This window comes from Sinocyclocheilus rhinocerous, unplaced genomic scaffold (genome assembly GCF_001515625.1).
Source record: "Sinocyclocheilus rhinocerous isolate Xijiao unplaced genomic scaffold, SAMN03320098_v1.1 scaffold2542, whole genome shotgun sequence".
Lineage (NCBI taxonomy): Eukaryota > Metazoa > Chordata > Actinopteri > Cypriniformes > Cyprinidae > Sinocyclocheilus > Sinocyclocheilus rhinocerous.
Genome location: NW_015633236.1, coordinates 31,421 through 48,512, shown reverse-complemented (window position 1 = coordinate 48,512; position 17,092 = coordinate 31,421). Strand labels below are relative to the sequence as shown.

The window sequence follows — 17,092 nt, the reverse complement described above, 5'->3', positions numbered from 1 at the left end:
AAGGAGGGGGCTTTGTAGAAAACGAAGCGTTTGAGAGAGGCGGGGCATAGAGGACCTACAATAATGTACAGTATTTGAAAAAGAATGTGTTTTTTGAACATTAAAGCATGTCAACATATTCTGTTACACCAAATACACAAAATAATGATCTTTAAAAAAGCATCATATGACCCCTTTAAGACCTTTCTCCCTCTTCGAATGGACTATTTCTTGATCTCTTCATCTCTCGAGTACCGCTGATGTATCGCTGCCACAAGAATGTGACGTGCCCTTCACTGACTTGTGTGTAACTGCAAACGACATGACATTAGACCTTATGAGACACTGTAGAGAGGAAGTTAACGTCTCTTCTCTTTAATGGGGATTTGGATCAGATGCTCTTTTGCTTTAATGATTATGAAATGAAATAAGATGCGAACGCTGTGAGTTAATTAGCCCCAAGGCGTTTACTTGAACCCACCAGACTAAACCTGCTGGGCTCCTAATGATGCCCCTCATCAAAAGCACTGAACACTGGGTACTTTGTATAGATACTCTCCTGAGTGTGGTGTGTGAACTTAGAAGATACTGTACCTATGTCATACTGTAGTAAGATATATGGAAGCTTGTTTCTGCCACGGGATTAAAAAAAATACAAAAGGTAATTGGGTCTTTTTATCCCACAAGTCTGAACTGTAGGATATAAACTATTAATTTTGAGATACAAAACATTTGAGATACACTTTTTTTTTCACAATTCTGAGTTTATGTTTCACAGAATTCTGAGTTTACATAATTCTGTTCTGTTGTTTTTGCTATGGAATAAAACATTTTCATTTTCTTGTAATTGTGAGTTAGCATCTTGCAATTCAGATTTTTTATTTATTTATAAAATTGCAGTTCTGAGTATATCTCACAATTTAGATTTTATATCTCGCAGTTCAGAGGAGGCAGCAGGAGGCACATTTAGAGTGATAAAACTAGCGGTTCCCCCGGTAACGGCTGTAATCAAAGCAGCTCAGCTCATGAACCGCTACTTTATCAGATCAAATGAAAATGCCATCGAAACTTTTCTGAAGACAGTCGGTTCCCTTCACAGATACATTTATATAAAACACCCGCGACATTTTTTGATTTTGAAACGTGCAGTGCTCATGTTTATTCAACAAAGTCAAACGCCACAAATAAATCAATGTATGGGAAACACTGGTAATGTATATCGAAATATCGGAAATGTGTTTAAAAATCATATCCCCGTTATTGAAAAAAATTATATCGCGATACATATTGATATTGAATTATTGTCCAGCCCTATGAACACATTGTGTAAACATTCACAGTGCATGGTGGGAAAAGCATGTGAATAAAAGTATTAATTGAAGTATTAAAATCCAGGCAAATCCAAAGGGTTTGCATACTTTTTTCCTGCAACTTTATTTCTGATGTGGTTTCAAACTACGCTCCCTGTCTCCTGTCCCAGGTAAGGGTGATGTGTTTGGTGATGTGTTCTGGAAGGAATCCACACTGGCTCATGCCTGCGCTAACGTGAGGGCTCTGACATACTGCGACCTGCATGTCATCCGGAGGGACGCGTTACTCAAAGTGCTGGAGTTCTACACGGCCTTCGCCAACTCCTTCTCCCGAAACCTCATCCTCACCTGCAACCTCCGCAAGCGGGTAAGCGCTACTTACATGTTATCACCAAACATCACATTCTAATGGCAACAGACTTTTGCTGAATCTCTTCTAAAAAGCCTTGGAGAATAGAACTCAAACATGATCGCCCACTTTTTCTCAAGTCTTGGTTCGAGAAGGCTTTTTTCCTGCATTAGCATTTAAAAATCTAGACATTAGAAAACCTGAATAAAACCAACTAGCTCTAAGGTGAGTTACATGATGATAATCTTCGATTTGAAGCAAAAAAGTACAGTAGACAAAAACCAGATACAAAGAAAAAAGACAAGACTGTTTACTGCTTTATGAGTGAAATAAACAATTTTGTTATTATTCTTTTTATATTTCTTTTTCTTTTGCCATATCAGTCAGATTTTTTGTTTTAGAGATTCAAGCACATCCTGGTGCACTTTGACCTGAATGTGTGTTGTGAAGTCCTGCTGTGTGCTGTGTTGGCATGAGAACAGAGCTCTGTTGTGGCTTTCAGACCTGACCTCACATTCCTTAAATACATAAATGATTCATTCTGACAGACCGCCCATGGAGAACTTTGGGTCTCTTGACAAAAGAAAGACCCTGTGCACTCAAAACACAATTAGAAGACCTCAGCTGTGCACTTTACTGCCATTGAGTTACATAATTGGTGAGCATTGTGTAAAACTATATTTAGATGCAAAAATGTCCTCTCTTGCTGTATCTCATCTATATTACTGAGGAAACGATGCACTGAAATTAGGTGTGTTAGTCATTTTTAAATAATGAGGGAAAGGAGATCCTTCTTGTATGCCTTCAAGTAAACAAAATAAATTACTAAATTCTTACATAGAACTGCTGGACTTCTTGGACACAGACAGGAATCAGTGAGCCATGATATTAATTTATTTCCTCTGGCCACAGCAAAAAAGGACCTGTCTAATGAGAGGATACTTTGCTAAGGGCACAAATTAATTGATTTAAAGGTTTATGGTTTTTCAAGGTCTCTGAGTAACTTTGAGTTCATGAATTTTGAATGCAGTTGATTTGTAGAGCTTGGGATATGTCTTTCATTAGTAGACTACATGCTTTCATTCCTAATGAAAAATTCTTGTTGCATTATTACTTTTGGTTTTTAATGTACATACAGTGATTTTACTGTTGATTATTATTTGAATATGCTATCTTAGACTTTAGATCCATTGTTTATATTAGACTTAAGAACAATCGTTTAGTGTGACCAGGCTGAGGTGAAAATAGTGTGAAGTGTTTTAAGGGCAGACTGTTGGTTCTTTGTCGGTGGAGTGACAGAGGCTGCCCCATCGCCCCGCTGTGCTCAGTCGACTGGGTAACGCTGCGGATGGGCCGGCTATACTGAGGAGAAACGGCCCCCCGCAGCGCACACGCTGAATAAAGCATGAGTCAAATCAGCAGGAATACACGCACACACACCAACTAACACAAACCACACACATTTATCATGCATGATAATAATAAGAAGTGTGGCCTCCTACTAATATTATTACGTTATTGTCATCTCATCTTCACCCTACACACAACATGACAAATGTTGGTCACGTTGTGTTGGTCAGAAATTTAAATTTGTAAGTATAGCATGTGAAATATATAATATACAATCAATATGTAATTACTGGACTATTTAATGATATTTGAATAATATTAATATATTCATATTAATTCATCAGAAGTCCCTTATGCTCACCAAAGCTGCATTTATATAATCAAAAATACAGAAAAATGAATAATAATATTGTGAAATATTATTATTAGAATTTTAAAGAACTTTTTTTAATTATTATTTTTAATATATTTTAAAATGCAATTTATTTCTGTGATGGCAAAGCTGAATTTTCAGCAGCCATGACTTCAGTCTTCAGTGTCACATGATCCTTCAGAAATCAAGAAACAATTATTATTATTAACATTTATTATTAAACTTTTAATATTAATTTTCTTGGATGAGTAGAAAAGTAAAAAAAACCAACAACAAAAAAACATTTATTTGAAATAGAAGTGTTTTGTAAAATGTCTTTAATGTCACTTTGGATCAAGTTTAATGCATCCTTGCTGAATAAAGTGATTAATTACTTACAAAATCTTATTCACCCTAAAAATCCTGGATTTATTTTTTTTACTGCGCTCATCACAATGCATTCTGAATGGGTGAAAGATATTTGTGATGATGCCTTAGAATTTGGCTAAAAAGAGGTGTTTTAGGAGGCGGCATTATTATAAAAATAAAAGATTCACAGCCCAAGTTCTCACACTTTCTTTAAAGGCTTCTTCAGCTGTCCTTCAGACTCCCTCATTATCGCTTATCTCAGCTGGTCAATAACGGTTCACTGAGGTCCTGATCGTAAGGAAAAAAGCTCAGTGAAAGCCCTGTAAATATCTCTGAAGCAAAAGTCACTCTAAAAGAGCCGCAGAGCCCCAGGCCTTTGGTCACTAGTGTGTTAGTGAGTTAATTTTTCCACAGCTTTACATCCAGTAATGGATTAGCTGTGCGGTGTGCTTTGAAAAGAACTGTTCCTGTGAACTCTCTCTTTTTTAGTTAAAGTAACTCATGTGGTTCATGATGGTCAGAGTAGATCACATTAAGCTTTATGGAACTGATGAGCTTTGATGGTTTGATATTAACAGACATTGTTTGGCAGTTTTAAAGGAAAGGTCTGAGTTTATCTATCCCGTTTCGAGGCCACATGTTCAGTAGACGATCCCTTTGCTAGATCAGCTGACAATGCAAGCCAATCTCAAACGAATGCTCCACCATTACCCGCTGGGCTCACAACTCTGTCTTTGGCTGCTGATTAGTGTCAGATCGGAGTCTTTTTTTTTGCCCGAGCTGATTCATCTAGGCAGCAAACGCAAAGAGGAAGCAGAATCCTCCACACCTGCCACGCTTTCCTCCTAACAAGATTTACAAGGCCTTTGGAAAGCTGCAAACCCCTGCCAATAAGGTGGGCGAAGCAACTTTATCATCCCCTCCATTACCAGGCCAGGCAGAGAGATGCTCTCTCAGCAACAAGAGTAAGATTCATACAGAAATCATCAGAACACAGTGTGTCCACACAGAAAATAAGCCGTGCTTAATAGAACAGCTCACTTGTTTGGTGCATTGACCAGCAGTGTCCCACAGTGAATCCTTTTAAGAATTTTACATTCATGGATCTTTTACGTCCATTTTTAACGCCTTGCAAACATGAACGTTTGGTTTTCTGTGATACACTCTACATTGTTGTTGCAAATTCTGAGGATTTGTCACCAAGGTAATGTTGTCTAGCTGGATGACATGAATAGGGTTTTGTCAAATTTGCAAAAATTGCGCGCTAGTCTTGGAAGCATCAGTATGAATGTGTATGTACTGTACTGTTCAAAAGTTTGGGATTAGTTAAAAATTCTTTAAAAGTGACAGTAAAGACTTTTGCATTGTTAGAAAAGATTTTTAACGCTGATCTTTTGCACTTTCTATTCATCAAAGAATCAGCATAGATAAAAATGTTTCTTGAGCAGCAAATCAGCATAGAATGATTTCTGAAGGATCATGTGACACTGAAGACTGGAGTAATGATGCTGAAAATTCAGCTTTGCATCACAGGAATAATAAATGCAGATAAAACTTAAAAAAAAAAATCTTACCAACAACCCCAAATAAATGTTACTGTGCGAGTATGCATATAGTGACATAATGAACTCTAAAAAAAAACTATTGCTAAGTGCATTTTATGCCTTTTTCAAAGGCAAGCAGTATAGTAAGGGCACATATGAGAAAACTGCTGTTATGGTGCAGTCTGGTTGTAGGTTGTGTGCATGTCTGACTGTGTGCATACAGTACATGGGCATCTAAAAACGTGACACAGAGAATATTCAAGTATTAGCTCAATTTGTGAGATTTTGTGGAAGAAAAGTGGTCAGTTGTATCCCAAAGGAGGCAAGACACATTTTTTCCATTTGTATTTGGTAAATAATAAATAGAAACAATTATAGCTGCTCCATCTCATTGCCAGAAGGCAGTATTGAGGTATCTGTACAAATTCTTCCTGGAATCTGGGCAGGACACGATCAGAAATTTTATGTAAATAATGTGACTGGCTGATCTTGTGCTGCAGGCTGTTTCAGTTCTTAAATCTTTGTTGATAAGTTTGAAAAGCAAAGCAAGTAGATCACTATAATATTTTCTATGGCCACTGTGGACATTATCGATAAAAATAGTAACTCTAATGGGCCATATGCCTTCTCTTACAGAATTACTTCAGGGATACATCTAAACTTCAAAGGCAATATCACAGTGTACCAAAATTACTTCAGAAGTATCCATGAAGCTATATTTGTCCTGATCTCAAGTCTATATTACGTTCTTTAAACTTTGTGGAGACATTAAAATAAGTTTAATAATCCTGAAAATTAAGGTACATACAGTAGATGATATCTGAAACTTGATATAGTGAACATGAAAAGCAGTGGAAAAGTTCTTTTCACTTTAGAAATTAACCATAAATGTGAAATATTCACCAACATTTTCATAATCAAACTCACATTTCAAATGAGTAATATAATACCTCATTTTAGACAACTCTTTGCTGATTTTCTTCTTTGTTAGTGTCTTGAGAAACTGACTTTTTTTGTTCCACTTGATTGTCATTAAATCTGTCCTGATCCGGAAATGAACCTTTTAGACTAGTTGAGGTTGGCTGGCAGGTCTGTGGGCAGAGACATGGATTGATTAAATGCAGCTTTTTGGCTCCAAGAGCAAAGGCCAAGATAGGTATTGATCCCCAAACAGAGACTCTAATTTTATGGCTTGCAAAATGGCTTCGGCTCTCTGTAGCCGATGTATTCTTGACAAGAAGCATTATAGGTGAGTGAAAAGAGGCACTTGAATGTCTGAATGCAGAAAAATGAACGTGATCGTCTGCAAGGGACTATCATAGTCCTGACTTTGAAGTAGTGGGCAATAATCTGCTGATTGGCTGGCCGTGATTGGAAAGTGCTGAGCTGGGCGTTCCCAGGCTGGTGATTCCTCAGCATTGGGAGGGGGGGGGGGACCCTGTCCCTGGCAGATCTTCAGCATCTCGCTATACTTAAAGTAGCAAAGCGGAGGAGTGTTGAATGGGAGGGGGGCTGCAAAGGAAGGATAAATGCCTGCCAGATCCCATTAATCTGCGCTGTTGGATTTTGCTGTGTTTGGAAGACTCAGTGCACTTTTGTTTCAATTCCCTGTGCTTTTTGCCTTTACACCTATTTGCACTGCAGAAAATCATCTGAATCTTTCAAAACTCAGGGACACATTTCAAATCTCCTACAGTTGTTTTACACCCAAACATATCTACTATAGCAATGCCAACCATAAAAACAACTACCCTTGTGGGTCTCAGTCTTCACAGTTTATTTGCCCCTTTATTTCTACGCAATGTATGGCTTATTTTCAACCCTTACACAATAATAAACTTTTTGTGTTTGTTGTGCTTAAAGCAGAAGTGCTCAGTCTAAAATGTATTTCCATTCCTGCTTTAACACCAACAAAGGCGTGTTAGAAATACATGACTGCCTACATTTCTGCAAAACTGAAAAAAACTTACCTATACACACATTTCAGTTTCCATGTAAAATTAACACTATGGGCAATAAAAACACCCACAGTTTTTGCTCCTTTTCACACAAATTATGGTTATGATATTGATACAGGAATCAAAAGAGCTCAAAGCCTTGTATAAGGAAGCTAAAACAGCATGGTTGCTTCAGCAAATGAGTTTTCATCTCACGTTTGCTTTTGTTAACATTGTCAGTTAGGTTTAGGTTTTAGTGCGGGTGGTATGTTAATTTTAAATGCAATAGAGAACATTTCATTTCTGAACTGCCATGATACGTACAACAAACAACATAAAACGCTGCCACAGTCACATTTTGCAGAATATTAAACATGCTATTTAGTGCCAGACACTGGATAGTTCACTTTTAAAATGGCGTTAAACCTGTTACAAGCAATGAAATATCAATATTTTTAAAAACCCACATCTGCAATGGAGAAAAATGATAGCGCCTCTTGTGGATGTGTCGTCGGCAAAGTGCAGCAAAATGTACCTTAAGCAAGGTATTTCAGGTTTTGCAAAAATGATGGCAGAATCACACATTTTCAATGAGCCTGGGTCATCTAACATAGATTCCTGTAATTTTCGAGTGAGCCTGAATACATCCTTTGTGTTTGATTGAGCTGGAGGGATACCTCTGCATGAGTAAGCATATACAAACAAAAATAAGCTTAAGTCCCAAATGCATCTTGGTTATTAGACTTTCAATCATCTTTTTTCCTAATCAAGACCAATTGATTAGGAAATTTGTAAGTATTGAGTATTGAAGTATTGCTCATTGTAAATGAGCTTTTTCTGTTTTGTTTTGTTTCGTATATATTGACATTTCAGTGGGACTGTTCAGAAAATTTAACTAAATGAGAACCAGAATCAGCAAGTTACCATGTTGTTGCATTTTGCTCATGGGATAGCAGCTCAATATTAGGGCTTCACACCACTTTCCAAGGCTTGCATCCCAGTCCACAGATACTTAATTTATCTTCAGCTGCAAATGGATGTAGTTTCAGCAGTTTCTAACAAAACTAAAGCTTCAACAGCTGTACGAAAGGCCGCAGAGACTCAAAGACTTTCAACAGCTGCTGTTACTACACCTCAGCGGGGCTAATGTGAGTAATTTGAATAATTTCAAACCAGGCACAGAAATAAACCTTGTGAGTTGATTATCATATAATATACAAAAAAATGATCTCTGCACCTGGGTATAATATGACTCGTAACCTTTTCAAACCATGTCACAATGCAAACCAGAACAAAGGCGAATGTTTTTATGCTTCTCAAGAAAAACTGTAAGTGTCAGCAGTCATGCTGTGCATTTGACTTTGATTAATTTTCCAATGCTGGTTGTGCTTATTGCTTAATATAGAATGATAAACACCAAATCAGTGCAGGATAATTCGGCTACATATGAAATATGAATTTCTCTTACAGTACATCCACAAACACACACTTTATACAGTTTATCACTTTTTTTCTTGAATTGGAATACCCACGGGTTTAAACACGGGTTTAATTTAAAAAGGTGTATTAAAGTGTGCAAATACTTTTATAACATGAGTTCTGTGCCTGGCTTTTGAAGTGGTTTTATGAATTTATATTTTTAATCAAGAACAGCCTTACTTCAATTTATTTATTTATTTTTTGGTAGCTTAATCTTCAATAACCAATTTAAATAAAAGTAAATAATGTAAATCTAATCAGTAGGCAAAAAGAGGATTTATTTATCTTGTTTATCTTAATGCATTTCAGTACTGTATATTTTTTTGAAAAGGAAGAGGCATTCATAAAACCTGAATGAGAAGAAAGAAATGGATTTTTGTATGTTAAGGCCTTTTTCTCATAATCCACCTCATCCCCAGGGATACATCGGGCGGTGTAACTGTCACCGTTCCCACTGTCTGCATGTCACTCAGTCACTGTCAGGGCATGTTATGTTCCATGTGGCTCTTGTCATGAGTGATGAAAGTGTTGTCTCATTCCTTTCATGTATTTATCAAAGTCAGGCAACGTCCAAGGGAAATAAACAAGACTGTGAGAATGTTTTCTTTGGAAAATGGGCCTTTTTTCTTGTTTAACTAAATGTATCTATTAAAAAAACAGGTATTTGAGAGTTTAACTTAACAGACAGCATTGCCTGGATTATTCCTCAGATACAATACATATCGCATGAGAACCAGTTGGTACTCTGGCTAATGAGAGAGAGCATCTTTGACTGTCTGTACAAATGAGTCACGTGATTGTCTCAAATTTACTTGAAATGTTTTTTCAAAAAAAGAAAACTTAAAAAATTCAAAACCCAAATACTCACTTGATCTCATAAGTTTACGTGTATATATCCTTGACATTTACTTAATTTACAATGAAAAAATACTATCCTACCATGTATATGTAGCAGAATGTATTAAACATACTTGAAGGTGCGTTAAAGAGGAAAAATTATAAAGAAAAAACACTCTTAGTCTCAGAGCTGGACTCTGTTGTTTGTTTGATTAAACACTGTTATGAGTGTCTTACTGTATTTCCCAGTGCACACATTTTAGGCATATACTGTAAATGAGTAATTGTACCATTTAAGTTGGACAACTCTTGAGAGCATTTCATAAATAGTTCAGCTAAATAATTGCTTTGTTCAAAAGTATTGCACATCAAGTTAACTAAACATTGTTTAATAGTACTCTAGCTACCCTTTATTTATGTCACAATGCTTCTGAAGCAAAGCAACTAAAACTAATATACTTGTAAAAAGTCTCAATTCCTCTCTACAGAGATGTTTATTAATATGCTCACTTTGTTATTTAATCTTTTTGGTAATCTTGGCCTAAACAGCTTGGTCAGGTGCTTTAATTTGAAATCAGGGGATGTGAGATAAAGCACATTTTCTAGGTCCAGTAAATCATTCATGTTGCCTTTTTTCCTCTGTAACCACGTGGCCTGGTTTCTGAGCTCATGCATCTGCTCTATTTCTGTCTCAATCAACCACACGTGGTGTTAAATGTTGGTGTTTATGTGTTACACTGACAATTTCTTCCGGTAAACTTAACCACACGGACACCTCTTGTGATAATGTTGTTCAAAGGGATAGTCCACTCAAAAAATTAAAGTTGTAATACTTTATCATTAGTTTGAGTTTCTGTCCAGGAGTGAACTCACGGCTGTGTTTAAAAAAAAAACAAGACTGACCCGGCATGCCTGTGCAATTATTCCAATTATACAATCCATCTTTGTTGGAAGAGGAAAAAAGTCTCTTCACACAGGTGAAGAATGTTAAAATAATAACGCTTGCTCCAGAGAGTGTAAATGAAATATTGGATTCTTCATTAAAATTCCCCATGGATGCTAACAGATCATTATAAATCCCTAATCAGTTTTCCTCCGCAGCAGAGATGCAGGCTGTTGACACATGTTTTTTCTTTCTGTCTCTTCTTTTATTCAGCAGATAGCTTGAGCGTTGTGATAATTGTCATTATCCAATAAGAGGCTGCACAAAGGAAATAATTAAACAGCGTGCATAGATGAGGCCAAAGAGTAAATTCTTTATATTCAGGCATAATGCACTTCACTTAATTCACAGCTTCTTTTTTTATTCCAAGGGCACATAACAGTGCATCCATATATTATACACATCACTTACACTGCATTTTAACATTCATATACAGTATGTAATGGTGTTTCATGGTAAACAGAGATTACGGTACTATATTTAGCTATAATAAGCAGCCTTACTGTATCCTTTACCCTCTGAAGGATGTGGGTTGTTTTAAAGGGGTCATATGATGCGATTTCAATTTTTCCTTTCTCTTTGGAGTGTTACAAGCTCTTAGTGCATAAAGAAGATCTGTAAAGTTGCAAAGACTAAAGTCTCAAATCCAAAGAGATATTCTTTATATAGGTTAAGAGTGACGCGTTTCAGAAAGGCGGGGCATAGAGGAGAAACAATAATGTACAGTATGTGGAAAATAATGTGTTTTTTGAACCTTAAACCACATAAACACATTTCATTACACCAAATACACAAAATAATGTTATTTTTAGCAACATCATATGACCCCTTTAAGTGTTTGCTCAGATACATGTATGGCTGTTTAAATTAGGGATGCATTATATATTGGTTAATGGCAATATTATTAATATTTTAATTTACTGGAATCAGTTGATATTGAATATTTAACTGTTTATTCTGATTTTCTTGTTTTTACATTTAGATTGCCTTCATTGTCATCTAACACTTATTTATTTAAAGTTGATCTTTAAAAACTCTAATTGATAACGTTGTTAAATGTGATCTTTAGCAAATCTCAAAATGAATATATTTTCCATAATGTGCATTATAATGTTGTAGTTAGATTTTTTTTTATGTTGATTTTCTTTTTAGACAAAATAGCATTGATATACAGTATGATATTTACCATTTATGAGTTATGTCATTACATAAAAAGTAATTAACAGCTCATTAGTATTGGCCAGAATTTAAATACTGTATCAGTGAAACCCTAATTTGAACTGTTCTGAATAGTGACAAAATAGAAGTACAGAATGCAAATTTAATACCACAACTGTTAATAGCAGTTATGTGATGACTATTATTTCTAACAAGTATTTTTAGAACCATTTCCTGTCACTTCCCAAACATAATTAGCGTCCATCACTGCACACACCTTTGTTTCTTTTGTTGCATTCTCACTCTGCACCCTAGAGCTTATTTTGTATTTGGCTACACATTGTTCCTAGCCCACTCTCTCTTTTTCTTTCTAGTTGACTCCGTCACTTCCATCTCATTCTGCTCGTATTAAGCGACATTTAAATAATACGAAGAGGCAGAAGGGGGCTGGATTCATTATTTACCAGAGTCCTCCTGGGAGATGAGAAGTGACATGCGACGCAGCACTTCAGGGTGCCAAAAGACTGCACAGGGATAACTAAAGGGCACGTGACACGCTCTGTTCTATTTTTAACACTACAGACCAATGTTTGCCTGGAGGACTTTTTTTTAAGTCAGCACGGTCGCTGTTACATTATTTCACATGACATTGATAGTGATGAAAAAGAATTCAGTAATTTACTAGAAGTTCATGATTTTTTCTACTGTAATGTGTAAGTGATACAAAGATTAGATAATCATTACAAGTGAGAGTTTTACACAAAACAAAATGTTATTTCAGGCTCGTCTTTGAACGTGTGATGAAATTCCATTAAAAATAACAAGTGGTGTGGCCGCATGTCCTGCTCTGTATGTCAGGTGGGGCTGTGCAGAACTCCCAAGGGTGCTCAGCTAGGGGGCTTGGGTGGCTAATTAACACTCTAATTAAAATGTATGCGATCACAGCTACTGCCATGCGTATATCCACAGTCGAAAGAGATCCGATGAGGGGGAAAGGAAGAGAGGCAGGCTATTTCTGCAAGGTGCTGTGTTGCTGTTGGAGAAAGCTCTGAATCACTGTACAGGTCTCTGTTAACCTCGAAGTACTGGTAGTTTAAATGGTACAAGTTCCTGAATCTAACTGTTGACCTACTTGGCACAGCTCCAGTGTTGTTCGTTTGTGTACTCTACTGTCCTGTTCAATACTGTCATGCCTCAGGAACCACACCAGTGGCACTTGACTGGATAGCTGGCCGCAAGCATGAGAGCAAATACTTAATCTTTTACAGTGATATGGAAATCAGTAAGGGCTCTTGCTGAAACAGAAACCAGACTGCGGTTCCTATTACAGCATTCAGTTTGTGAATGGTTCATTCAATAAAATAAGTCATATTTTTATATTTTTAAATAGTTATACTTTGCAATGTTACTGTATGTCTCACAGTGTGATTATTATTGCTTTTATTGCTGCTGCAGAGCAGGTATGGAGGCTTGCTACTGCCGATACATACACAGACACACTGCTGTGAGCTTGAAGCCATGTCACTGTTACACAAATAGCATAAATGAAATTACCCATAGTGGATCTAGACAGGTGGAGCTGGGGGAGGTGGAGGGTTTCATAGGAACTCTTTGATATATGCCACTTTATAGTTCACAGTTACAACCTTGATTCTCACAGTTATGACTTTATATCACACAGTGTCACTTTACATCTCACAAACACACTGTTAGAAAAAAATGTGCAAAATAGTACATTTAGAGATGCAACATCTTGTCACTGGGGCAGTACCTTTAAAGGGACATCTTTTTACCTTATCTACCTCTAAAAGGTATTATATATTATAACCTCATAGTAATAATATGGACCCTTAAGGTACTGCTTTGAACCTTTTAGGGGTAAATAAGTTACAAATATGTTGTTTTGAGGGTACTGCCCCAGTAACAAGCTTTTGTACACCTAAATGTATAATTCTTGCACATTTAAAAAGAAGTCACTTTATTTCTGATTTTAAACTTAATTTCACACTTTCACACTTAACATTTTTATTATTTTACTCTGAGGTGGAAACTGGCTATGGGATTTGAATTATTATCAGAAGTTATATATGGTGACCTATTCCCCTCTGCTTTGGATGTAAAGGTCACGAGTGAAGAATAGTTGAGGAATTGTAAATCTATGCAACCCTAATCATGACAAATATGTTCTTGCTCCGATGTAATTAGCCAGTGGATGATATAACCAGCATAAAAGTTCTTCATGCCTTCTTAGTAACTAGTGCCTCTTTAAAACTTGAATTAGTTCTTTATTTCATTCATTCAAAGCAGACATGGATTCCAAACATACAGATTTCTTACATATTGTTATGTCTCCACAGATTGTTTTCCGCAAGATTGTCGATGTCAAGAAGGAGGAAGAGGAGAGGAGACACCAGAAAAATGAGGTGACGTTGTCAATCCCTGTAGACCATCCTGTCCGCAAGCTCTTCCAAAAGTTCAAGCAACAGAAGGAGATGCGCACACAAGGATCATCCCAGCATGACCTGGAGAGGAACCAATTTCAGGTGGAACACCACCTCCATCCGCTGTCCCACCAGATTCATCAGCAGCAATATCAGCCCCAGTACCAGGGCCACCATCCTCTTCAACACCAACACGTGGCCCCGATGCAAAACGGGGCCCCTGGCTCGGGAAATGGGAACAGTGGTTCTAGCGTTGTGACCGTCTCACAGATAACCCCAATCCAGAGCACCCTAGCCTACGTTCAGACTGAGGAACCGAACAGGAGTGAAGGCCATGAGGCTATGGAGCTCAAGCCCAGCTTTGGCGTAGAGGACTCAAATTGTCTGAAGGTAACAAGTCCGGTGAGACCAAGAGGAGGAAGAGGACGAGGCTGGATGCGTTTTCATAACATTGCATCAGGATCGTCTCCTATGCTTCCACTGGAACTAGAGAAGCAGCCGCAGCAGAAGGAAGAGGAGTGGGGGGATGTATCCCAGCCACTAAATGTGATCTCTGAAGATGGGAAGAGCCAGGAAGCAGAAGGTGGGAGGTCTAACGAAAGGGGTCCCAGTGGAAACGGTAACAGTAGCGATGAGACTGATGAGAATAGTGCTCTACACAAGACTGATTCTTGCGACAGCGGAATCACAAAAAGTGACTTGCGTATTGACCGGGTTGGTGATTCACGGAGCCCATACGAGAGATGTTCAATGGAAAGGAGCCCGTACGAGCAGCCCAGCCCTGGAGTGGGCGACATGACCCTTCGGGGGATTCACTTTCAGCCTGTCCCTGAACAGACTGTGCTTCAAAACAGTCTGTACGAGGCAAAGCTGGAGCTAAAAGGTGACATCCAGACATTAAATAGCCGGCTAGCGGCTCTGGAGGACCAGGTGGGGGAGATTCTGAGACTTCTGTCGGAGAAGAGAAAACCTTCCCCACCTCCTCAGACCTCCTCGCCAAAAACCCCACTTCAGTGCCAGGACATCTTTGCCGTTTCTCAGCCTGTCACTCCAGAAACAGAGGGGGACAATGGACCCCTTTGAATTAGGATAAATATATTTAGATATTGATATGCTGTTTTTATCACTTCCCTTCCTCACACTCAGGAAGGAAAGGTGAATACTGATGATTAGAGGAAGGATTCTTGCTGTTGTAAATATATACTTGCATGTCCAGCTGGAATCTGGCCTGCCAATGAAATCTTCTCTACGGATAGTAGTTGCTTGTACACGTACAGAGTCGGCTGCATGCGGAGATGATTTTATTCTGACCATGCACATGGGATCTTCTAACCAGGTGATATTTCAGGGCATTTTCTCTTTGAACGACAGCTTGATGCCCTAGACGTGGGATCTTGGGTTGCTGTAAGACAAGATCAGGCTTGGTTTAATGCCGTCATCGGTCATTCTTCATAGTGAAATGGCTATTAATATCTACAGTCATTTAAATTGGATAGGTACTCAAAAAATGACGATTCCGTCATCATTTACTGATGTCAAGTCATTCCAAATCCATATGACTTACTTTCTTCTGTAGAGCATAAAAGAAGATATTTTGAAGAATGTATTACCTGTTTTTGTCTGTACAAAAACCGGTAATACAGTGGGATCCAACATAGCATTAGACCCTATAAAGTTTCATTGTATGGACAAAAAAAACACAGAGACATTTTGCAAGATTTTGTGTTCGACACAAAGAAAGTCATACCGGTTCGAAACGACACAAGGCTGAGTAATTGATGACAGATCTTTCATTTTTAGGTGAACAATCCCTTTAGCACAGTTTGCTCAAATATTATTTCCCCCAGTATGCAGTTCTCCTTTATAAGCGTAATGATTGGAAGTTTGCAGGATTGTTTGCCTAAATGATTTCTTGGATGTGATTAAGGCGATAATCCAATAACTAAACTCATTTTTGATATTTGAAACACATTTCATTACCAGCACTGTTTCAAATTCCATTATCATTATCGCTTTTTCTGTATTTATTTTGTGGAACGTTATGATAGATAAGAGAGTAATGACTTAGCCCAATTTTTGAGGGTTTTACATGTTTTAGAGAGATATATCTGCATGCTGGATGGATTTAGCTCTGGCATGGTAGGACTAGGGACTAATTGTTTTTCCCTTATCAATTATGCAAACATACAAAGTGCAAGTCACAAAGGGAGGCCTGCATTTTGGGAAAGCATGTACACATTCAGGTCATTTGGAAATTATACAAGCATGCACTGAATTCTTTGCATGGCATCAACATTGTGTGTTACATATGAAAGGTCATGGATTCCTAGTATTGTTTCCCAAGAGATATCAATGTATACTACCCACATATAATTTTATTCCAGATGCATTTCAAACCTTTACATTTTAATCCAGTACCCAAACTAAAGCCACACTAAACTGCCTACTAAGGCAGTGATTTTGAATGAACCTTTCAGTTGGTCATTTGAAAGTGCTGTGGGGAACTTTCTAAATATTACGTTATTATAGCCACAGGCGGTGACTCACTGCGTATCAGCATACTCATGGGTGCTTTAGACGGTTTATAGCGTAATGACTAATGCCCTTTCACCTCTTATTTCCCATCAGTTCTATTGTATGTTATTAGTCCATGCTGGTGATGTTCATACCAAACACAAGGGATGTTGAATTGTGAATGGGGTTCAGAAGAGAGACTATTAAGATTAATATAACAACAACAGGACTGTGATTGTATTAATTTTCCTGTATTTGCATATAGATCCTTTAACATAAAAATGTTCTATCATAAAGCAATCCGCAAACAAGCAACAGTGCGTCAAAGCAGTAGCCTTTATCGTATATCCCTCCAGTTATTCCCCAATTTGGTTCCCTCTTTGATAAACACATGCTCATCACTGTAAGTGCTCAGATAATAATATTAGTTTCAGAGTTTATGATGTTCATTGGGACCAAAGACATTAGTTCTTTTGTACTAATCGCATTAAATCAGTGTCCTGCTCAAATTCTCAGCCCCATTATTAGCT

General features: G+C 37.6%; 1 protein-coding gene across 1 annotated transcript in view; it reads left to right on the top strand.

The window, feature by feature from the left end:
- Positions 1–15,148, top strand: part of kcnh5a (potassium voltage-gated channel, subfamily H (eag-related), member 5a) — a 78,425-nt gene extending 63,277 nt beyond the window's left edge. The window contains exons 11-12 of the mRNA XM_016557433.1: positions 1,460–1,656; positions 13,965–15,148. Coding sequence (XP_016412919.1) covers positions 1,460–1,656; positions 13,965–15,131 — 1,364 coding nt within the window. The 3' untranslated portion in view covers positions 15,132–15,148. The remainder of the gene's footprint in view (positions 1–1,459; positions 1,657–13,964) is intronic.
- The last annotated feature ends 1,944 nt before the right edge of the window (positions 15,149–17,092 follow it).